Source organism: Trachurus trachurus, assembly GCF_905171665.1.
Source record: "Trachurus trachurus genome assembly, chromosome: 12".
Taxonomy (NCBI): Eukaryota; Metazoa; Chordata; class Actinopteri; order Carangiformes; family Carangidae; genus Trachurus; species Trachurus trachurus.
The window spans coordinates 6,837,513-6,861,716 of record NC_139908.1 but is presented as its reverse complement, the minus strand read 5'-3'; the positions used below and the strand labels follow the sequence as shown (position 1 = coordinate 6,861,716).

The window sequence follows — 24,204 nt, the reverse complement described above, 5'->3', positions numbered from 1 at the left end:
GCACTGGTCCAAGGAATACAAAGTGATTCCCTATTTAAACAAACATAAAAATAAACAAATGAATGTCTAATTAATACATAATTTATAATTAATCATCCTCTGCACTCGTCCAGGTGACTTCTCAGCAGCTGTGGAAGCAGGTTTACAACCGGCTGGGAGGAAACCCTCGCAGCACCAGCGCCGCCACCTGCACTCGCAGACACTACGAGAAGTGAGTCCTTCCAGAAGTGTGCTTTAGTTGGTCAGGGCGAGACTGGGCGGTGTGTTTTTAATAAGTGGTTTCATGACATGTGATGTTGTTTTTTTGTCATGTTTTTTTCAGGCTGCTGCTGCCATATGAGTGTCATCTGAAAGGCATTTCAATGAACACGATGCCTCTGCAGCAGCAGAAGCACTTCCTCTACGCCAGCTACACCAGAGACGACTGCGACGACCTGAGACCGGCCAAACGCAAACTGTTGTCGATCCAGATGCAACAGGTTGGTCCAAATTTTCCCAAAGAAGATTTCCCAAATGTCACATTGTTCCTTCGGCCTCTGACGGAGCGCTTTTCTTTCCAACAGAGTCCCAACGACCTCCAGCCCGATCGCCATGGAAGCCTCTTCGGTCCATCGCTTCACTACCCTCACTTCTACCCCTCGAACCACAAAGTTCTGCCCCAGTACGTCGCCATCTCCTCCCCTCCGTTGCTGACATCCACCCAACTGCCCTCCCCGCGGATGCCCTCGCCCCAGATTCCCGCCCCGGAGTCCAATTTCTCCTTCCATCAACCTCATCTGAGCTCGACGGAAAGAGTAAAGGAGCCGCTGGAGCACCTTCGCCACCTGGCGGAGCAGTACAAGACCTCGTCCGGTCTGATGGAGCCACTGAATCTGAGCGTTAAAGCGTCGAGTCAGGAGACCAACAGAACCCCCGTCTCTTCATTCGCCCCACCTTCGTCCAGCAAGACCCCGAAGTTTTTGAACAAACCCTCCCCTCTGTACACCGCTCGTCGCCCAGAGGGGGTGATTAGCGACGGATGCGAGGCAGAAGACGCTATAGATGCGGACGAAGGAGTTTCGCCGTATTCATATCCGGCCAAATCGAGCGAGGCGTTCGTCATGGATGTCAAATCCACAGCGTCGTCCAGCAGCCCCATGCACGGCTCTACTACGACGACGCTGAGGTCAGATGAAGGCACCGCGGCAACGGCACAAAAGCCCAGCAGCTCTCCAAAAACAGACTTTACAACCTGGCCAAGACAAGAGAGGGAGGGCAGTCCAGAGGGGAGGGGGCTCGGCCTCGGGGGCGGCCACCTTCTGCCCGGCCTCCCTCAGGTCAACGGAGGCAAGATGGAAATCCAGATACCGCTGTCCGTGCTGCACAACTGGCTCAGGGTGTACGGATCCACGGCCACGGTAGCCAAGCAGCTGCAGACCCCCAAGACCGAGGAGGAGGAGGAGCCAGAGCGGGAGCCGGAGCCGCCGTCCGGACAGGGGAACGGCTACGAGCCAACGGGCAGGACGTTTCCCACGCACCGTCGCCACCACTGGAGCCCGGCGGCCGAGGAGCTGCAGCTGAGGCAGAGGAACCCGCCCAGCCCCCGGATACCGACGGCGACAGCGACCCCCCAGCAGACCAGCAGCATCCACCACAACACGAGCCCAAACCATTTCAGCAACAGCAGCATCAGCAGCAGCAGCAGCATCAAGCTTTCGCCTTCAAGTAGCAGCAGCCTGAAGAGATCGTTCAGCCCGGACGCCTACCCTGACGACCTGAGTAAAGGTTACAGAAGCTACTGGAACGCCTACGACAAAGAGCCCCGCGTGAAAACCTCCCCCAGTCCCGTTGTGCTCCAGCAGGACTTTACACCCACCGCCACCACCAGCAAGTCATACGGCGACGACGCACCCAGGGTTGGGAGGGAGCGGTTGGCGGCCGGGCACTCGTCCATGTCCATGTTGAACTCCAGCAGCAGCCCCGTGCTGCAGCTCACCACCGAGGAGGTGATGAAGCTGAAGAAAATGATCTCCAGCTCGTCGTCGTGAGGGATCAGATTGAAGATTTAACCCCCCAACACCACATTAAAGCTCCTCTGATTATTTAATTCATCATTCAGCATAAAGTTGAGCTTGATTTTAATGGGCAGCTGACCTTTTTTTTTATTGTATATATTTTTTATTAAACAAAAGAAACTGCCGTGCTCAACTCACAGTCTGAAAATACACCGGATGCCGACCCAAAAATCACAAAATCACAATTAATTCAGTCTTTTATTGACGCAGAGAAGTGTCAAAACGGATGCGTTTCAGCTATTGGCTTTCGTCATATATTTTTTTTATTGTTTTGTACATTGATATCCTCATTACATGTGTAAATGTGTATTTTACTTTTTACATTTGATGCTAATTATAATGTAAATTCAAATAAATTCATAAAGATGGAACCATTTCACATCCTGTTGTCACTTTACTTCACACTTATGTGTTTGTTTTTTTTCTACATGACTCCATTCTTAAAGGGATAGTTCAACTTTTTGGCAAATTGGCCCATTGCCATAATCCCTATAGCAACTATCCCTTTAACTAACTGACTAAACGTGTCTCAGTCATTGCAGTCATTTCATGCCTTTAGATGAGATAATGGCCTGAAGCTCTATTCAGACAGAGGTGTGGTCCACTTAAAGAATAGCATCATGATTTTATGACACCTCAATTCTTCCATTTCTTTTCTTTTTTATTGGCCTGTTCACAACTGTCATTCAAGTTGCACAGGTTCCTTTCCACACTTGTTAATTACAGTAAAAATCACATGGAGCTTCCTGCAGTAACTCAGTGGTTAATACTCTGTGCTGATGAGGAAAGTGAGTGTTGTTTGTCTTTAATGAGCACAGATATGTTTATATACGTCAGTTTGTTGTTTCTGGCTTTTATCTTTGGGGACTTTACTGCACAAAGAAGTCAGTTTTTGTTGTTGTGCTTCCGTGATTTTTTGTGATTGTTACACCTGGAGCTTACATAAGCAGACTACTATAATGTTGTCGTTACTGTTTTTTTTAATGAGCGCTGCGCTCAAGACAGATTCACACATGTGGAATGTTTCATTGTGACAACAACACAGAAATAGAAAGCGACGCGCCCTTTACTGTAACTGACAGTCATTATTACGTATTGCATGAAAATTTCTGTCATCACAAAACAGCGATATCTTTTATGCATCTAAAAATATGTCATATGCTTTTTAAAACCGGTAACAAAGGGATAATACTGACTAATCCAGCAGCTTACTAAGTGATCCCAAGGTTCCACCTTTGCAATTTGTTTTTGTTTGTCTCAGCTTTCTTTTACCGCCTCTTTATATCACTGAGGAATAAAAAAGCTCCCGGGGAGAAAAAAAAAGAGGATGGATAGTGATACAGATTTGAGAAATCCAGTTTAAACATGTTTAAACAAGACTTTTCCTGTTATATGGCAGCAGGTTGTTGCACAACTCAGTGTGCCGTTCAGTGTGGGTTGTCAGGTTTTCTAATTCCTGGAGCTATATCTGGTTATCGACCAGGGGGAAACGGTACTGTACTGAGTTGCACAACAGTATTTAATAAGGCCACAGACATTACACAATATTATGAAATATTTGCATATTTCCTCGCAATGGTGAAATATGCAAAAGGGTAATCTATTAAACATTTGCATATTTCACCTTTGCGAGGAAATATGGTTAAATGTGACGCACTTTATTGGCTCGAATATGAAAATTATATTATGAAATCTGAAGCAGACAGCACTGTATGCTTTTATAAAGTTATCAGTCATTTTAAATATAGACGACAAACAAGACAGAGTATTTTTGAATATGTGTGAATCCCTTCAACTTCTCCAGACGTATCTGTTAAAAAGTCAAACTGTAGCACATTAAGACAGTTTTCATCTATTTGCTTCTATTTTTTTTTGGCACTTCAGGTCTACGATTAAATACTAAGTAAACCCAGACAATTAATTAAAAGTCACTGAATAACCTTTACTTGCTTGCTGCGCCCTGTGTTAGCTTGCAGGCAGGTAGGATGTACAGTGTGTGCCAGGTGAACCACAAGCGTGAGGAAATCCTCAAAGCGAGAAAGTCTGGTTGTCATCGGCACTGATCAGAATGAAATATACAAATCTGTATCTACACATGTTAGTAATTTGAATGTACAGAATGCAATATGCAAATCTAGATATACACATATTAGTAATTTGAATGTACAGAATGAAATATGCAAATCTATAGTCCTATATATAAATTAGTAATTTGAATAAAGCAGTGAATACAAATGTCATCTGGCATCAGTCCCTGACCTGCGAATTAACCTGAGTGAAAGCAGGATGATTCCCTCTGTGAGTGTATGGTGTGTGTGTGTGCGTCAGCTTTTTGTTACCATGATGGCGATGCAACAGTCCGGTGAAGTCACAAAATCTTTTATCAGACGTGTTGGTGATATCTAATGATGTAGATCGGCGATGTCTGAGTGTGACCTACAGCTGCCCCCATAATCTTATAATGACACGGTAAGAGTGTGAGTGTGAACGAACATGCAGTGGTGCATTTAGTTACAGTCAACAAGAGATAGGATGGACAGATTCACCCTGACTACTAATATTAACCAGCTGGGTAAACACAATTTTAAGATTCATGGAGAAGAAGTAAAGGGATAAAAAAAACAAAAAAACAAACAAACTGATGTTCCAGGAAGTTCAGACTTATCCGTCTGCAGATTTTCCAAAAATAGCACCATTCGTCAGGTCCAACGGTCCAACGTTTCCTTGACCCGGCACACAGAAGAGAAGCCTGTCACATCTCCATCCCAACAGTGTCAGGGTCATCATTAACTGTGGAGAGATTTAAAGATAAGAACAGAGAAATGTAACAGGAAGTGATTCCTAAATATCGATAAGTGCTCTTAAAGAGCGTCATATGAGCTCGGCTTTATCAGCTGGCATCTGTTTTTATTGTGGCTTCTACTGAGCTGTGATTATGAGTTATCTAAAAGATGCCAGTTGGTAAAAACAACAACAACGACAACACGTCACACCCTCTTTACTTAAACAACCTGTGCTGTGAGGCTGCCAATTTCTTATCAGAGCCCCGGCTGGTATGAGGATGTGGACGTAGGCACCTGATCTCTGTGACAAGGATGAGAGGGACACGTTGTCCACTTCACCTGTTTGATAAAATGTGTGTGTGTGTGTGTGGTTGTAGAGTTCATGCTCTTTTTTTTAAATTTAAGCTCTATTATCATGGCGTTATTAGCAGAGCATTACCCAATTTAACTAATTACGTTATCTCAGCATAAGTTTATCACTAATAGCAGAGCATTTTTCGTCGAGATTATGTTGAACTGTGGATGTAAATCAGTGACAATTAGAAGTTTAGCTCTGACTCTAGTTCCTGCTACCAAGTCGAAAACACCCTAAATCGTTAAATGACTTTACGCCCATAGCCCTGACATCATTAATAAAGACTTTCTCCACCCATTGCAGTTTGCGTACAGGACGGGGAACTATGCAAGTTCTGTCACTTTTGCTCTGTGTTGCTAACCCTCCTCCCAGCCATGTGCATTTGTTTTCAATGAAGCCAGCAAGAAATCAATCCATGGAGCGGTGGATAACATTACTGTATTTATCATATACGATGTGTAGCCTATATTTGTGTAGTCTTATCTGTCATAAACAAGAGATTACGGGTTATGGGGCGAGTGTTTTGTTTATGTTGGGACACCGATCGGTGGTGCTGAGCTTACAAGGTTGGTTTTCAGCCAAGAGACGCTAGGTGGAAGGCAGAGAGCCTCCATTCTCCCTCTAACAAGTTAGAAGTCATTTATTTAACCATCACAATTACTCTCAAGCTGTTTAATTATGGTAAATGTAATTAAAGAGCAAATCTCACGGAGAAACAAATTGCTTATGTGGAGGTAGCGGAGGCAAAGTTAGAACATCTTGAGAAGCAGGTGCATGACATGCGGGAACACATAGACGATCTCGACAACCGAGGTCGCAGGTTGCTCTGCTCTGAGCCAAGGAGAAAACTTTTCTTGTATCCTACAATTTTTATCCAATGAGGAGAGAGAACAGCATGAAGGGCTGTGTGCGCAGCCAAGGGATGCGCGTGAATGTGGTGACGTAGGGACGAGGACCAATAGATCCATGACGAGGGCGGGGGCTGCTAACTCCGTCGGCTGACAAGAAGTTATGGTGCGTTCAGGGCAGCCCGTAACTCGTGTTTTTCCGACCTGTGAAGTCGTACCAGTTCGATCTGGTACGAGTTCACAGGTCGGAAGTTACGAGTGGCCGTTATAGTGCACTTTCACAGGTAAAACAGGTCGGAGAAACGCGAGTTGCGGGTTGCCTGGAACGCTACAAAGTCGTAAGTCGTGACTTGAAGCTGTAATTTACGGTTTCAAAAGCCTGCCTGGAACGCAGCATTAGCCAAAACGACCGGATCGCTTACTTCTGCTTTAATGTGAACACTTTCCCTTTCATCTGTTGGTTCCAGTCGCTTAAGGCTAAGCAAAACAATGTTTTGATTGAGGTGGTTAATATCTATAGCAAAATAACACTGTAATGATGCGAAGCCTGCGGAGCTAGTTCAGGCTGACAACTCAAGTTTCGCCTATCCTGATCAGCTGATCAGTGATCAGTCACATGCACTCCTCATCCAAATAGGGCAGGCTACTTAAACCCCCCAGCCTGCTCATCCCTGGCTATGCTGCTGCAGCACCAGTGGAAAATCACTTAACTCAGATGATCAGCAGATCAAAATACCGATGGCGTCACATCATAAATCTTGATAAAACCGCAAGAGGGAGATGAATTTTAAGATTTATGTTACTGTCAAACATGAACGATCCAGGAACTCTTTTTTTTCATTATTATTGTTGATTGGCTTGTAGCTGCCAAAGCAAGACGCACTATCTCGGTTCAAACAAACAACATTTAAACAAACATTGAACAAACAGATAAGATCAGATAAGATACAAAATATATACTGTAAATAACAGTAACTTATTAGACAATCTAACACACACACATAACAAAAATCAACAGGACCTACACATGAGGGTGCTACTGTATATCAGCTACACATGTCAACAAAAGGCAGAAGAAAAAAAAGAATGAATAAACCAGATAAAATGTCAATAAAGAAAGATACAAAGAAGACTGGGCCTACTTGTGAGCTACAGAAAAACAAGACGACAAGAAGTAGAATTAAGATGTGGTAAACAGATCGTCACTCTTGTCTCATCCAGGTAATGTAATGCCCTTTTTGTTTCTATTTTTAATTAGAAAATAGAATGTGGATTCCCACATTCTGTGGTAAATATTTCTCATTCTGATGTCTGACGTTCTGCTCTTAAAAAACTTGGACTTGACTCCTCAAATACCTACAACTTCACACGAGCCTCCAAGTTTCAGTTTTACTGCCAAATATCTTAGAAAAGTCTGTCTCTTTACAGCCTGTGTTCTCATTTTACCAGACATGAGTGCAGCACCGTTTTGAATAAGCTCGCCCTGTATTGTTTTATTTTATTTTATTTTATTATGATAGAAAACATTAGATTTAATAAGTTTGGAAAATGAAGCAGTGTTTTTCTTTCCTTTTTTCCCACAACTAGTCTTTTAACAGCAGAACTGACCACACAGAATGCCACTTTGTTTTAGTATTGCTCTGCTATCAATATTACTAATGATATGCCACCTACAGCAGTTATGCATACAGTATAGAGGAGGATGATTTATTAATAGTAAACAGCATTGACACATTCACACAAAGGCAGCATTGTCTAAGCTGGACCCAGTTTGTTACTTCACATATATCAACTCTTTTTAAAGTCTCCAGCCCAACCTGTTCTCCGTGCAGGCGGGTCATCCTTCTCTGGACCCACCTCTGTACACAAACCATCACACTCATCACTGAACAATATCTGCAGCGTTTCACACACAGGGTTGCTTTGTGAACACACTGAAACTTGTAACTTTGGGTGTTTGCCATCCCAGTGAAGTGTGTAATCATCTGTGTGTGTGTGTGTGTGTGTGTGTGTGTGATGACATCGCTCACACTGTAGAAGAGGACCATTATGTGGCTGAAAACAATATCCTTTAGATAAATAATCCTCCTTCACTGGGTGTATTAAAGAAAAGTTAGCGTCATGATCAATTACTGTTTCCATGATGACGACGACCAAACCGACCCAACAGGATTTTCATCCCTAATAAATCATTACACCTCGATAATAACGCTTGACTCACTGCAGCGCTGCACAATATGAAAATTACCTCTATAATTTTATGAGGAATTCCACTGTAATTGTGACACAATGCTACTGAGCAGTTACACCAATAATTATACATTACATTACAATTGCAGGTCAATTTTGCGGTTTGCAGGTGAAACTGTCAATTGTCAGTCTCCCTGCCTTGTTGGCAGGTGATCATGAGCTCTGAGCAACTGTTGTGTTGTTGACCTGTCAGCTACGTGTGTTGTTATTTTAATTTACGAGAGTAACTCAAGTAAGTCCGACACTGTCTTGAATTTTAATCCCAAAATCTAGCGGCATATTTCTGGGGCGAAGAGACGCCAGTTGTAACAACGGACCAACAAAAGGATGACAAGGATGATTCAAAGAAAAGCAAAAGAACACATATTAGCACAGATGTCAACACTGGTGACTGATCTTGTCTCTAACACCATGACTGATTGTAAATGTAACAGTTGCAAGAGGTAGGTTCCTCATAAGCCTTGGCTTCTTACCTATCCATATGTATGTCTGGGTAACACTTTACAATAAGGGTCCCTTAATTAACGTTAGTTAGTACATTATTAAGCATTAATATATAAACTAATGTGTTAATTAAAGCAGAAGTAAGCGATCCGGTCGTTTTGGCTAATGCTGCGTTCCGGGCAGGCTTTTGAAACCGTGAATTACAGCTTCAAGTCACAACTTACGACTTTGTAGCGTTCCAGGCAAGCCACTCGTGTTTTTCCCACCTGTTTTACCCGTGAAAGTCACTATAACGGCCACTCGTAACTTCCGACCGGTGAACTCGTACCAGATCGAACTGGTACAACTTCACAGGTCGGAAAAACACGAGTTACGGGCTGCCTTGAACGCACCATAACAGTCCTCGTCCCTACGTCGCCACATTCACGGCGTCCCTTGGCTGCACACACAGCCCTTTATGCCGTTCTCTCTCCTCATTGGATAAAAACTGTAGGATACGATAAATGTTTTCTCTTCGGCTCAGAGCAGAGCAGAGTGACTGAGAGACCCGTGTTTCGGTCCAAACACTCTATGTAAGTGATTGCTGTCGGAAGATAGAACTATTTAAGACTTATATTAACACAAATATATCACTTACTTCTGCTTTAATGCTGTGTAATGCATAGATAATGATTATTCAACTTTTATTATTACTTAGTAATTTATTAACTAACTTTGAGTAGTAAACATGAATTAACTGCTTACTAATAGGCTACATTAATTAATGTGTTTCCTAATCTTAAGTAATACATAATAATTATTGTTAATATATCTGTAAACAGTTAATGAATGCTTAATAATGTATTAACTAACGTTAATTAAGGGTTACACCCTTATTGTAAAGTGTTACCATATGTCTGTCATTCATACGAAATAAAACAATCATTTATTCATTCATCTGGTTTATGATGTTACAGGAGAAATGTGCTGTTGTGACTGTCGTACGTACTATATTGGCTCAGAAAAAGAAATCAGATATTGCAGCTTTAATTTACCAATTGTGCAGAACGAGCCTAGATTGATATGAAAACATAAACACAAATAGTAGTAGAGCAGCTAAACTGGTGGTAAATTCTTCAGTGGACTGTGTGTGTGAGTGCAGCAGGTTGTCGTACGTGTATTGGCTCAGAAAAAGCGAAGTCAAATCCATTTGTAATCGGCACCATACTTTTCTGTGTCATTCACCTTTTACTTTAGGTACAAAAAATTAGGCTGGTAAAAAACCAGTGTGGCCGGTGGCCAAAAGTTAACTTCAGGCCCTATATAGAGTATGTGGGTGGGACTTTGGTTCCTCGCTCATCACTTTGTTGTGCATGAGGGTGAGTCCAGTCGACAATGCACAAGGGTGTCATTTTCATACCAATGGGTCTGTAGCGTGTCACCGAAGCACTAGTGATTATCCGTGCCATTATGAAAATTACGTTGTTTGGCGATTACGTATTTGATGCACCAGAACAAAGGAATATTTTATCCATCTATTAAAAAAAAAGAAAGAAAAGAAGACGTAGGTGAGAGGAAGCTCACCTTTCCTTGTAGTAGGAGGAGAGCAAGGTGCGGATCTCGGCCGATAAGTCTGGAACCACGAGGCCCTCCCAGGGAGACGAGGGAGTTACTTAAAAGAGAGGGAGGAGGAAAAAAAAGAAAAATAAGAAGAAGATTCAAAGTTACTGTAAAAACAAATCAAAGTCAAGATCACATAGTTCCAGCATCTTCCTTCATACCGGGGATTCTTTTTTTTTTGCCAAGGGGAATTTGGAGACTTATTTCCTTCAGTGTCTTATAATCATGTCAGGAATGCTTGAAAGAGACACGTGAAATTTAAACTATGCAACCCGCATCTTAAATGTTGACATACTGTATTTGTTCTTCTCATTTCCTACCATAGAGATAGATAGAGCTGTGTATTTCCTGATCACTTTGATTGAGATGGGGTTTTTTTTGTAGGCTATATACAGTATCAGTGCCTGGCTTGGTGTCCGACTCTTCAGACGCTGCTGTTGTTGTTGGTTTGGGCAGTGTCTCTTTCACATCCTGCAATTTGTTCAAACCTGTCTGTCCACTTTCAGACCAGACATCATTCTTTTTCTTCTTTTTTTTGACAGACGAAGACAAAGTCTGTACAAATGAGCCGTTACGTTTCGTTTCATCGTATTGTCAGATTGACACATTGAGCACAGGTGACAGACATGGCCACCTGATGTCTTCACTGATAAGTGAGTTCCCTCCAAGTGGTGTGTGCTGTTGGGACTCACTTTCACTGCTCTGACAGTCGCTTTAAACTGTTTTTAGAGGAAAAAAGGAAAAATAAAAGGAAAAAAATACAGGGGTAATACATAGTATAAGGTGAAGTGGAACATGTTTTACTAATATGAACAATGTAGAATAATGTACAATACTGATTTCAGGGAACACACAAATAGGTTGTTTGTAGTCAGGGCTGCTGAAGCGCAAAGAGTTGGCCGAGTTGGTTTTTGTTCAGAACAAAAAGTGAACTACTGCCTGCAAATTTGCAGAAGTTATTTGTATCAGTTTCACAGGACGACAATCATAGAAGAAAATTTAATTCCAAACACAAATTGCAAGGATTAGGTTCCTTAACAGTCCAAGAAAAAGAGCTGTACAAATATCTCTCAGTTTAAGTAGATGTATAAGGAAAAAATAGGGCAGTTATGTACAATTATGTTGTAATGGAAAAGATTAGTTATGGATCTTTGAATTGTATATTGCTGGCTGTAAAACGTTTCATTATAATGGAATTTCATCTGATGTAAGCATTTTTTTTGTTTGTTTGTTTTAATAAAGGAGAAGGTATTATTACTCCTCTTCACCCTGCTCCTTTCCAATCCCAGGATAATTCATTTCTGTAAAGCATTCAGTGAATCAACTATTAGAAAAATTCGAAGAACTCAACAAGTAAAATGTAAAAAAAAAAACATTGAAAACATATCCAACAATATCTTTTTTTTTTAATAGTGAATGTGTCTGAAGAAGTGAGATAAGATGATACGGGCCCTGAGGGCAAAGACCCAGCATCCTATGCTCTTCAAACTAGACCTTGGACCAGGCAGTCGTCCTCGCCCAGAGCCCTCGGCTCATTATGACCCAGAGTTACATCAAACTGTAAAGTGACCTGCTGTTTTTATTCAATGTGTTGCGATAAGGGCAATTTTATTTTATTTTGTGCATTTTATTCTGTGCAATACGTTATTTTAATTATCTATTTTAAGAATTTACTTTATTTATTCCATCAATTTTATCTCTAGTTACTAATTTTAGCACTGAGCAATTTAAAGCTGTCAGCTTCAAATCGAGTTTGTCCTAACTTATTGTTGTATCTGTGTTATCTGTGTATCATCTTGACTGTGGCTGCGTCTGGCACTTTCTAGCCCAAGACATATTTCCCCTAAGAGACAATTAAGTTTGTTTGATCTGTTAATTAATGTAACCACCACAGCAGACAACAGAGGTGCAGGATGCCAGCTGCTGCTGCTGGAGGAGGGTGTGTAAGTGAAACGTTTGCAAAAAAGTTCACCACTTTTTCTTAAACAGTAACAGCGTGTTGTGTAACCGATGTAGCAAAGTGGTTAAAAATCAGATACTGCAGCTTTAATTTAGCAATTGTGCAGAACGAGCCTAATTTAATATGAAAACATAAACACAAATAGTAGTAATGGACTCTGTGTGCGTGTGTGCATGCAGCAGGTGTCACTCTGCTTGTGCTGCACTACCTATTTCATGGTAAAGCGAGCCCTGCTTCACCGCGGCGGATTTCCTCGAGCTCGGCGCCTCAATCTTCATGAGCTGATCGCAGCACTGCCTCCACTGGCCTGCAGCGAAGAACAGCAGAAACAGAGATTTAGTGATTTACGTAAAAGCCTGAAAATTGCAATAATAGGTTTGTCAGCTACTCATTTGCTCTCAGCTTCGGCTTCTCTTTCAACAAGGAGGTGAAGTAGCTTTCTAGAAATTATCTGACAGTACCTGATAAACCACATACTGTACTGTACATTATATCTCCACTCTGAATGAGGGAGTTATCAATGTGGGAGCCCCGCGGCACATACATCTGTCTGCGCCTTGAACTGCCGTGTCAACTTCTCGAGGAAAAAAACAGAGCTTGAATGAGAGCTGCATACAAGACACCTTTAATTAAAAACCAATTCAAATTAAAGAGCACTGTGATGAGTGATGTATTCAGTATAGTGCAAGATAAAGGCTCTTTGCAGGAGCATGACAACAGTTAAAATGTCAAGTGTGAACTCCCACTTTATATAATTTTATAAGCATTTGCAGACTAAAGAGACACACCTTTGTTCCGGGGACTCAAACGATGAGGAAGAAATGAATGAAAAAAAAGCAAACTATCTACTCTCTCTCTCTCTCTGGCTCGGTCTTTTGTCAAAAGCAGAGCTAGGAGGCCAGATAATTAATGAATTAATCATAAATAATAATAATGAAATAATTTCCACCATGAATAAAATCAACTTTAAAAGTGGTATCAAGAAAACAACTGGAAAAACTACAGGGAATATACACTACAGGCTGAAGCAACATCAAATTTGTACAAAACAAACATCATATAGTTTCATAGTTTGCAACAAAATAAACGTGATTATTAGATTAGTCCAGAGTCACTAATCAGAATACATGTTTTACTTTGCTTTCTTTAAAGTAACCTCCTCTGGCTATAACAACTGCTTGGCATGTATACGAGACAAGATTTTTAAGGTATGTGTTGCAATTTCAGTGTATCCTCCTTTCCTCAGTTTACAAATCTGTACTCTTGTTTCTTTACTCGTTTCATTTCTGTGGTGGTTTGTCAGAGACATGAACACAGTTGAGATTTATTGGGGATTTTGTTTGCAAAGCCAAAGAGCTAAAGTGAAAACTGTGATTTGTTATTTACTTAAAGCAGATATCAGCTTCACGGCCGTTTCGGCTAATGCTGCGTTCAAGGCAGGCTTTTGAAACCGTAAGTTACAGCTTCAAGTCACAACTACGACTTGGTAGCGTTCCAGGTAACCCGTAGCTCGTGTTTTTACCATCCTGTTGTCTGTGAAAGTTCCCTATAACGGCCACTCGTAACTTCCGACCCGTGAACTCGTACCAGATCGAACTGGTATGACTTCACAGGAAGGAAAAACACAAAGTACGAGTTTCTTTGAACGCACCATGAGTTAGCAGCCCCCGCCCTTGTCAGGCATCAATTGGTCCTCGTGCTACGTCACCACATTCACGCGCATCCCTTGGCTGCACACACAGCCCTTCATGCCGTTCTCTCTCCTCATTGGATAACACTTGTATCCCACAAGGAAAATTTTCTCCTCGGGTTACAGCAGAGCAGAGTGACGGAGAGACTCGTGTTTAGGCTGAAATACTTCATGTAAGTGATTGCTGACGGAAAATAGGACTATTTAGGACTTATATTAACAAAAACATTCCACTGATATCTGCTTTAAGTTGTGACTCTTGCAAATCTTCTCAATCCTCTTTTCATATGTTAACATTTATTCAGGAATGATAAAATCTGATCATGCAGTAAAAACATCCAAAAATCCATAGGACAACATCGTGAACAGAAACTTGATGTTTTGGCCTGTTGTGTACATTTATATTTGTTATACATAAATCATTCTGCAGCACTGACAGCCTCCACCTGCTCCCTCTGAGAATTATTAGTGTTTTTTTTTTAATTATTATTATTCGATACCAAGCTGGAATAGGAAGTTCCTTCATGTCCATTCAGGTTGACAATTTTCTGAACTTATTGTTTTGTGTATAAAAGTTTGGAGACTAATTATTGTTGCTCTGCAGTGGGTAGTTGAGAATATAATCACACAGTGAGAAAAGAAACTAAAGCTATGCATACAAACTTGCTGTTTTCAGTGTAAGGCCATCAGCCAGATGGATAATTAATGGTTAGTATCAACTACGTATAATAGTGTTGATGGTATGAGGGTTGGTGATAACGGCGCCAGCTACAAAACATGCAACAGTAACATGATTAATATCTCCGCACCTTGATTCAAGTTTTAATCACAGTCTCTGAAGCACGCTCAACAATAAAAAGGAGTTTGAGTGACAAGCGGATGAACACGGGAGGTAGAGAGAGAGAGAGAGCATCATCAGGTTTTGCAGGAAGCACAGCACCAATAAAAACTGTGCAGGATAAACAGAGAGCGAAGACGTTTGGCATGTCAAATTGAACCGTTACTGCCTGACAAGTCCCGATTTGGCCGGTGTATTCCTCAAGGTTAGAGTTAGGTTTGACAGATTACCGACTTTCCACTTGGATGCAGGTTGGAAAACGCTAACCCCATTCCTGACACACAACAGGCAACACTGGAAAAGCCAGATACTGTATTGACTACCGGTGCATGCATAATTAAACCCCAATATGTATATGAATTAACCATTCAACACAACTTTTAATTAATGCAAAATCTGGATTGAGTCTTTTTCAACAAATTTTACCACACTTTTATTTCAGCTGCTAGAGTTGTACTTTGAAACTGGAAAAGCCAATATAGACCTGAAAATAGTGTGGGTTGAGTTAATGGCATTATCATTGCATCCTTTGAGTTATTGAAAGCTAAATTACATAACTCTGGCTTGTTTGGGATCAGTTTGTGTTTTTCATAGGGGTCAAACATTACCAGGTGGGTTGGAGGGGCTTTTTGTTTCTGTTTTCCTACTTTTTAAAGTTTGTTTTTCAGCTTGATGTGAGAGATTGCTCAGTATCCTGTTGGAGGACTACAAATGATACTCTGGATTTCTGAATGGTTTTTATTTTGATTTTTGCACGTGTTCTTTGTTTTGTTTCATTTTTTTTCTTGTTCTTTACAAACTGTTGCCCATAAAGTTAGAAAGATAAAGTGTAAATATCAAAATTATTCCAACTTTATAGGCAACAGTGTATATGTTTGTATTAATGCTCTTAAAAACTTGAATACAAATAAAATAACAAAAACTAACTATCACACTGTGCAAAGACTCCTACTGTAGAACATATCATATTTACGATGAATGTTTGAAACGACATTCCTGTTCAGTTGTAACTTATCCCAGGTAGAACAGTCTGTTCCCTCGATGTCACAGCATGTCATATGTTATGAGTTGTTAGTGAGCCCATCTAGGTGTCACATTCATAATAACAGATATTCTGCGTGACACGATCAATCGCTTGAATCAATCAATCAATCAATCAAACACTTTATTTGTCCCCAAGGGGCAATTTCAATTCAACACCGCGGAAAGTATAAAGCAGTTTTATGTGAAGCCTTTGATTTGGAATCTGCTGATGAGATAATTGCATTTTGTCCAATAGCTAGGTTGATATATATATTTTTAAAAAACATAAACTTGTCATTACAGAATGCCGTCTCACTGGTATTGTATTACATACATTATTACCTACATTTCAAAATGCATTAACAAAGCCTGATAAACGGGTATCGAGACTTGGTGCAGTGACTGACACACTCAGACTTAATTGAAGATGTACACACTCACACAATCTGACTTTGTATAAGGCGACTGCTGTGGCTCTATAGTAGGGGTGTGTATTGGCAAGAATCAGGCGATACATATACGTATCACAAAACAGGGGCAACGACACAATACACTGTGATACTATAAGCAAGACGATGTATTGCAACTTTTTTCTTCTTCTTTTTCTGACTGTACTAAGTTAGCCAACGCTTGAACATGCAATGAGCCACAAACTATAACTCTCAGGAGATCTCATTGGTCCACTGGAGTGAGGAATCACGATATTTCAGTGTATTGATATTTTCTTAAACCTCTAATTTCAAGAATGGCTTATATACAGTATATATACATATATATTATATATATGGAATATATAGATGCTTTTGGAGATGTTATTGGTATGCATTGTCTGTGTCAAATACAATAATAAGAATTATAATTTGGCACAATAGGGACAAAAGTTGAGAATTTAAAACTACACTTCTGATAACACCAGCCAGGCTTGGACTGCCTGGTTCTTGTCACAGATCAACAAACAAACTAATCATTATTTCTAATTTTATTTATTTATTATTTATTGATCTATAGAATCAGCACAGGCCGTTTCTAAGAGTCTCCATCTCAAACACCTGCTCAAACAATTTAATTCAAGTGAGCTTTCAGGTATAGATGTTCCCATGTTTCAAATATTTCTTTGGGTGTAACTGAGGCACCTTGTCAGTCCTGCTATTGCTCTGCAGCTGTAAATCAGGTAATGTGGGGTAAACAACCGTTTGTCTCCACCAACTGTACTATATGTGACTTTTTCCGAGCCGGACCAGTTTGTCTTGTATTAAGTACATTTCGTAGAAGTCACAGATGTTCCGCAAGTGGAGTAGAGGATGAAGGTGGAGGATAAGGGTTGAAGAAAGTTTGATACATTTGTGTTTGTAAATGCAGATGTTGCTGTGTGTTACAATTACTTAATTAGTGAAATATGAACAGCTTCTATGTGCAAACTGTTAGATTTGCAACTCCACCTCCCCTGCCTCTTTTTTGGTTTTGTTTTCTACTGTAGTTTATGTCTATTAATCATGTTTCTTTTATATTTCCTGCACTGCAGTCTGCACCTCTGTTCTGCCGCACTGATAGCTGCTAAACAATGTTTCATTGTTTCTTAAAGCAATGACGATGAAGCTTTCTTCTATTATCTATCTATTCTATTCTAGTAGTACGAGTGCTTCTTAAAGGTGTCATTGTTGTTTATACACACCTTTTACTATTTCTTAGATCAGTTTCCCAAAACATTGTGCTGATAAATGCCATCACTTCCTGCTCAGCCCACACACACACACACACACACACAGGCTGATTAAAACCACCACGTAATCACTTCAAACCGGCCCCACGGCCCCAAAGCAGGTTCCCACGAATCATGCAGCAGAGATGAAGGGATCTATAGGAGGCCTCTGTTGTTTTCAGACAGAGAACACGCTGTTCTGTTTTCCGGGACTCACTCATGTTAAAGATGTGCTGCCACAGGGCCTGGCTCCAGCGCTGCGTCTCCTCCGGTAGATGCGTGGTGAGCGTGCACGACGTTCCCTCCTGCTCTTGACCGTGTGTGCTGATGTAGATACTCAGGGAGTGGACAGGATCCCTCTCAAAGGCACACACAAGGGTATCCTTGGAGGAAGAAACACACACACATACACACACATTATGCAAAGTATCAAAGTCAGTGAATATTGTCCTGATAACACAACACCAGCACATTAATGCATAATGAGATATTAACCTCTTATCAGTTGCTAATAAAAACATCCTTGATTCATGATAATGACCCTGGTCTTTTTTTTTTTACATTCATAACTAATTTATTCACCATATTAAACAACTGAAGGAAGTTGAATATATTTCCTCATTTCTCAGTTAAGTTTATTGTCATTTATGAACATAATGGAATGAAATATGTTACCCAGGTCCTAGAGTGTACATGATAATAACATTCAAACAAAATAGACCCTATAATAATAATGATAAATGACTAAAAATATATAGAAATAGACACATACACACAATCGAACTTTCACAGCGTTGCTTTGGAAAGCATGTGAGCCCCGGCCTGGACCAATGACATCATCCAAAGTTAAGCAGCGTCTAAGAATAACAACAACACCAAATTCCTCCTGAACGTTGAGCTGATCGGCAGCTACTGGCAGCTCCTGTTCAAGGTTTAAGTCGCTCAAATAGGTTTGACTACAGTAGTTATGAAATCAAGTCTCAGGGTTCAATTCCTTTTTCTTTTTTTTCCCCACTAGCACTATTGATGTTAACTGGGTGTGTTCATGAAAATTAATTATCATAATTACAGTCAATTTGATGTGGTTAGATAGTTCAATCCAAATGCTTTACATACTTTTACTTAATTAGTTTTGTCACAGTGAAACCAAAGTCTAATTTTGTATGTGTGAATTTTCCTGCTTGTTCTTCTGCATGGCATCATGATCTCAATGTTTAAATGAATTGATCAAGGGGGGAGGATAGAAGGAGAGGATAAGAGAAAAGATGACCTGGATTTGATCATTTGAGCTCCACAGAGAAGTAGAATCACACACAGACATGTTTTTTAAGTAAGTAAAAACCGCAAATATGAATATGTATATAAAAATATGGGGCATTAAACACAGTAACAGAGCCAGTGCACTTGGTGACAGTGCTGACCCAAGTGTCCTGAAGCCGCGACATGAAAAAGTTGTTCAGAAAAAATGAATTTGATCTCTGTTTTTATCCTTGTTGTAGCAGTAGCTCCCAGTGGCTCTGTTGATGTTTGTGCACATGTGCGAGATTTGCTACGAGATGTTCGTTCGTCATTGTAAACCATTGGATGTATGATGTAAACATGGAAGAACATCTCGCAACAAGGCTAAAAACAGAGATCAAATGATTTTTTTTCCGTTGTGGCGGCTTCAGGACACTTGGGTCAGTACAGACGAGCAGTATGGAGGTATCTGGATGTTTCAGTGTGTGTTTTGGACGATTCAAAAGTGAACTCTATCTATCGCCATTATATGAAAATCCGTTGCCAGCCGGACCCCCCCTGGAACTCCAAAAGCGTTTTGATAACTCCAAAAGTTCTCCGACCCCTTCCTTGGCATGACGGTGAGTAGAAAATTGGTGAATTATCGATTTTGGGTGAAGTATCCCTTTAAGTCTTCATTATTTACTACTATGGTCGAAGTAGCCCTGAGATCCACAGGGTGTAATTTAGTTTGTGGTAAAATTACCTCTTTAAACACCAATATAATACATGTAACAGAGTGGGAAAATGAATGAATCAGACTTAAAGTGCATGGAAAAAATAAATTGCAATTGCAATCTGCAGATGTTCGCGGCTACGACGGAGGATTCCTCTCCTGGGAAATCTTTCATTAATTTACCTGTGCACCCCGGTGGCCTCGGACAAGTTATTGTAATCAACGTGGACAAAAACGGCAAATGAATCCATCTCTTTATTCATGAGGCTTTTTAGCACAAACCTTTCTGATGGAGACTACAAGTAACGGCTCGTCCTCAGACTCCAGGTCCTCTTGACTCTGATAGCAGAGGAGACTTTGCCCCCTGAGGACGCCGAAGACATTTCTCGGGCAATTAAGGTCCTCTCCGAGCTGAGAGACAGCAGAGAGTAAAGCAATACTGTGAATGATAATGTGATGAAAAATATTATTATGAAATAGGGAAAATACATGAACATCTTCTCACCTTAACCTTGAGTTGACCAGTTATGGCCGGTTGAGTCATACACTGAGGCTGAGCGACCAGGCGGCAGCACATGTTGCCAAACAGAGGCAACCAGAATGGACTGTCCTCTGGAGGAGGAGAGGAGAGGAGAGGAGAGGAGAGGAGAGGAGAGGAGAGGAGAGGAGAGGAGAGGAGAGGAGAGGAGAGGAGAAGATAGGAGAGGAGGAGAGGAAGAGATGGAGGAAAGGAAGAGTTGGAGGAGAGGAGAGGAGAGGAGAGGAGAGGAGAGGAGAGGAGAGGAGAGGAAGAGTTGGAGGAGAGGAGAGGAGAGGAGAGGAGAGGAGAGGAGAGGAAGAGTTGGAGGAGAGGAGAGGAAGAGTTGAAGGAGAGGAAGAGAGGAGAGGAGATGAGAGGAGAGGAGACCAGAAGAGAGGAGAGGAGAGGAGAGAGGAGGAGAGGAGAGGAGAGAGGAAGAGTTGGAGGAGAGGAGAGGAGAGGAAGAGTGAGATGAGACCAGAAGAGAGGAGAGGAAGAGTGGTAGGAGAGGAGAGAGGAAGAGTGGGAGGAGAGGAGAGGAGAGGAGAGGAGAGGAGAGGAGAGGAGAGGAGAGGAGAGGAGAGGAGAGGAGAGGAGAGGAGAGGAGAGGAGAGGAGAGGAGAGGAGAGGAGAGGAAGAGTGAGAGGAGACCAGAGGAGAGGAGAGGAGAGGAGAAAAGAAAAGAGAAGTAATGAGAAGGTAAGGGATAACAAGATTAGAGGAGAATGGGAGACAAGAGGTGAGAATAGAAGACAAAATGAACCAAATGAAGGGAGGAGCGAGGAGTAGAGAGGAGGAGGTGGATCTGTAACTCACCTGCAGCCGACAGCAGCAGATCGTGAGTCTTGAAACCTTCCTGCACGTGCTGGATGGTCAGCGTGGTGTGAGCCAGCAGCTGAAACTTCGGGCCCCTTCACACACAAAACATCCAGTAACATCAGCTAAAATGTGACTTCTCTAACTGAAACTGGCATAAAAGGGCTCTCACACCATCCCAACAAATAATAAGTACACTGGACTTTTGCTCTCTGTCGATTGGACCATTCTGTGACTTTGTGACATGCCAAGCTACAAGATGAGACTGTTGTTCACTCATGACGGATAAATATGGACACATGTGCAGACACACACGTAATCTGTATGTACCGTCTAGAGCTAGACTTCAGCTCTGTATACTACCTACTGCTGTAACATGTTATGTCAAAATGTAAAAGAATGTTATGTCAAACTGTAAAAAAGCAAAAGAAAAGATTATGATAAAGATTTTTATTCTGTGGGTAATGGGGGCGGGACTAGATAAGCTTTTGCTTCTCCCGCTTTCCCTTTCGGCCATGTGTATTGTATTACTTGAACTAAGATGAAGTGTGATGATGATGATTTAAATTGACATGCCCAAAATAAACAAATTGATTGATTGATTGATAAAACCAAATGTTGAAGAACCGTCGTCCTCACAGTGTTGACACATCAGGCTGTGAAGGTGGCGATGTGTTTCCTCCTCCTCCTCTTCCTCCTCCTTTTCCTCTTCCTCCGGAGCCACACACAGCTGCAGACTCAAAGACGGCGCGGAGCCTCTTCCCGGAGGAGCATCCCAGAGGGGCCCCGAGCAGGAGGCTCGCTCTCCTGGGTCCTAGAGCCCCCAGGGAGAAATCCTCCACCACACAACTGCTGTAGAGCTCAACACGGAGCTGGAAGCCAGGACCCACCTCACTGCTGCTCACACACACACACACAGAGTTACACAATGTCATATAAAATGATCTTTAAAGGATAATTACCGTTTTTCTTTTACAATCTGGACCTTATTTCTAGCACAAAATACGATTGTTTACTCACCCAGATAACTTTGGTGTGATTACAAGTCGTTTCGATGAAATTAGATCCAGCCGAGATCCGTGTATAATGTGAGTCTACAAGGCAGCAGAATGCAGCCTCTAAGTAACACATTATCCGTCGCAAAACTCGTTCATTTCACCAATATTTTGTTATGATACGCTAGTGCTATTCCCCTCTGAGTCCAGGGTTAGCTGTTATCAACATCCAGGGTTTGTAGGTTGACCTACTAACCTCTGACCGCTCCCCCGTGTACTCGTATTATATGTATATACGCGGCTCTCGGCTGGAACGGCTTGCAATGACACCAAAGTTATCTGGGTGAGTAAATGATCGTATTTTATGCTAGAAATAAGGTCCAGATTGTAAAAAACGATCGTTATCCTTTAAAGCTGTAACTGTTAACAATAGAGCACAAAAGAGGATGGACATACAAGACAATAGTGTCTTCAAAACAGATGTCAGTCAAAGTCCTGTCCACCATCACCAGGTCAGTGTCGTAGATCTGCGTGCCACACTGGAGCAGGCAGAACACAGCACAGCGATGCAGCTCTGAAAGTACAAACAGGTCATTTTCTTCCTGTAATGAAACTTTCACTGATTTTTTTTTTTTTTCATTCAATCAACAGGCTATGATCTTTATTGAGATGTTCACGTGCATCAGTTCCTTTGGGTTACATCCTCTTCGTGAACTTACCTCCTTTGTTTTTGAAGTACTCTGAGTCTTTCCACATTAACGGGATTCGCAGGTCTGCAGAGAGCAAATTGCAATGTGGTCGTGTTTTATTCATTCTTTTTTGTTTTGTGTTTTTTGTGTTTTGTTTTTTTCCCACTCACCTGAAAGAGCCACTTTTCCCGTGCATGGCACAATATCTTCAGACGGCCTGCAGTTTAAAAAAAAAAAACGTCAGCAGATCATTTGTCAACCATATGCACATACACAATATATAACATAATAAATTCTGTACGTACAAACACTCGACTTGCAATTACTCCCTGCTCTCTAACTTTCTATCCACTTCCCCGGCTATTATCTATTATCTGTTTACCCACTCACTCCATCTGACCTGCGTCCAACTCTCTGCAGGATTTGAGCTTTCCTCATCCTCTGGAGCTGGCTGAGCAGGGCCAGAATGCGGGCATTGCAGGTCTGCAGGCTCTTGGAGGCCTCCAGGGCCTGGTCTCTCTGGGAACAGGCTGCCAGGAGCTTACTGGCCCCCTCCCGCATCCGCACCTCCCTCTCAATCTGCTTCAGCACCTCTTTGTCCTGGACAAGGAGAAGTAGGGGGAAAAAAAGAAAAGAACATTATTTTAACCCAAACTATTGTAGGCTACTTTATAAATTATTATTTACATAAAATGAACAAACAAAGATCAAACAAAAACCATTATCATGGGTGTAATCACAATATATTTTTCACATACATCATGGCACCATTCATAGACAATGTGAACATAACCCATTTTTCCCAGCGTTCAGTGCATCTCTCCAACTCAAGTCTTAAAACAGAGGTAAGTCTCTCAATTTTATAATTTCTTTCACGATCCCACGCCACTGGTCCAGTGTTGCAGCATCAACTTGCAACCATTTTCGGGATTTAGCTTTCCTACAACTTGCTAAAAGTATCTTCAATAAGTATTTATCCTTGTGTGGGATTGTTTTAGGTATTTTACCAAGATATAAAGTAACAAAAGAGTAATCTAACTCTATCTGTTATTATCTCGGTGGCCACCTCCCTCCTGTATGACTGGATTTTCGGACAGGCCCAGAAGATATGGCTCTGTGTGCCTGTTTGCAGAGCTGAGTGATAAAAAAAATCTCACTACATTCTTCCAGCCAAACTCTCTCAACGATTTGCTTGTGTCTCGCATATTTCCATCCAGGTCTCATCTGAAATCAGGTTGACTTTTTCTTTCTTTTATTTTTTTTGGAAATGCTGTCCCAATTAATAAATGAATATATTCACACACCCACTTCAGGAATCATCAGCATCTGCTCAATTAGTACAAATTAGCATGCTAACAGGCTAACACATCAACCTCTTCAACAGCATCACTGAAGTCCATAGTAGCACTGAGCCTAGAAGTAATGTGTGTGTGTCATAATGTGAGGGAGTGTGATTAGTAATTCTAATTCCCAGTTGCTGCTGCTGCTGATGCAGTGATAAACATGACTACCCCATGACATGGTGGCAGTCACTATTATTAGCCTTGTAAAGAAAAATAACCACTCTGCTGTTTCAGCTTCTCACACACTCATACACACACACACACACACACACACACACACACATAGAGCCAGGCCTGTTACATAAGAACCAACACCAGAACTCAACCCAGTGTTTTATCACTCT

At 41.4% G+C, this 24,204-nt stretch overlaps 1 protein-coding gene across 1 annotated transcript; it reads right to left on the bottom strand.

Annotated features, from left to right (window-relative positions):
* Nucleotides 1-12,478: 12,478 nt before the first annotated feature.
* On the bottom strand, nucleotides 12,479-23,114 carry LOC310995069 (rhotekin-like; the record flags this gene model as incomplete). Its single annotated transcript, XM_083983998.1, has 10 exons — nucleotides 22,918-23,114; nucleotides 22,688-22,734; nucleotides 22,548-22,601; nucleotides 22,285-22,402; nucleotides 21,473-21,730; nucleotides 20,834-20,928; nucleotides 20,003-20,109; nucleotides 19,780-19,908; nucleotides 17,761-17,926; nucleotides 12,479-12,600 (listed from the first exon to the last, which is right to left on the bottom strand). Exons 1-10 carry the CDS (start codon nucleotides 23,076-23,078, stop codon nucleotides 12,479-12,481), a joined length of 1,257 nt encoding a protein of 418 aa, XP_083840124.1. The 5' UTR covers nucleotides 23,079-23,114.
* Nucleotides 23,115-24,204: the final 1,090 nt, after the last annotated feature.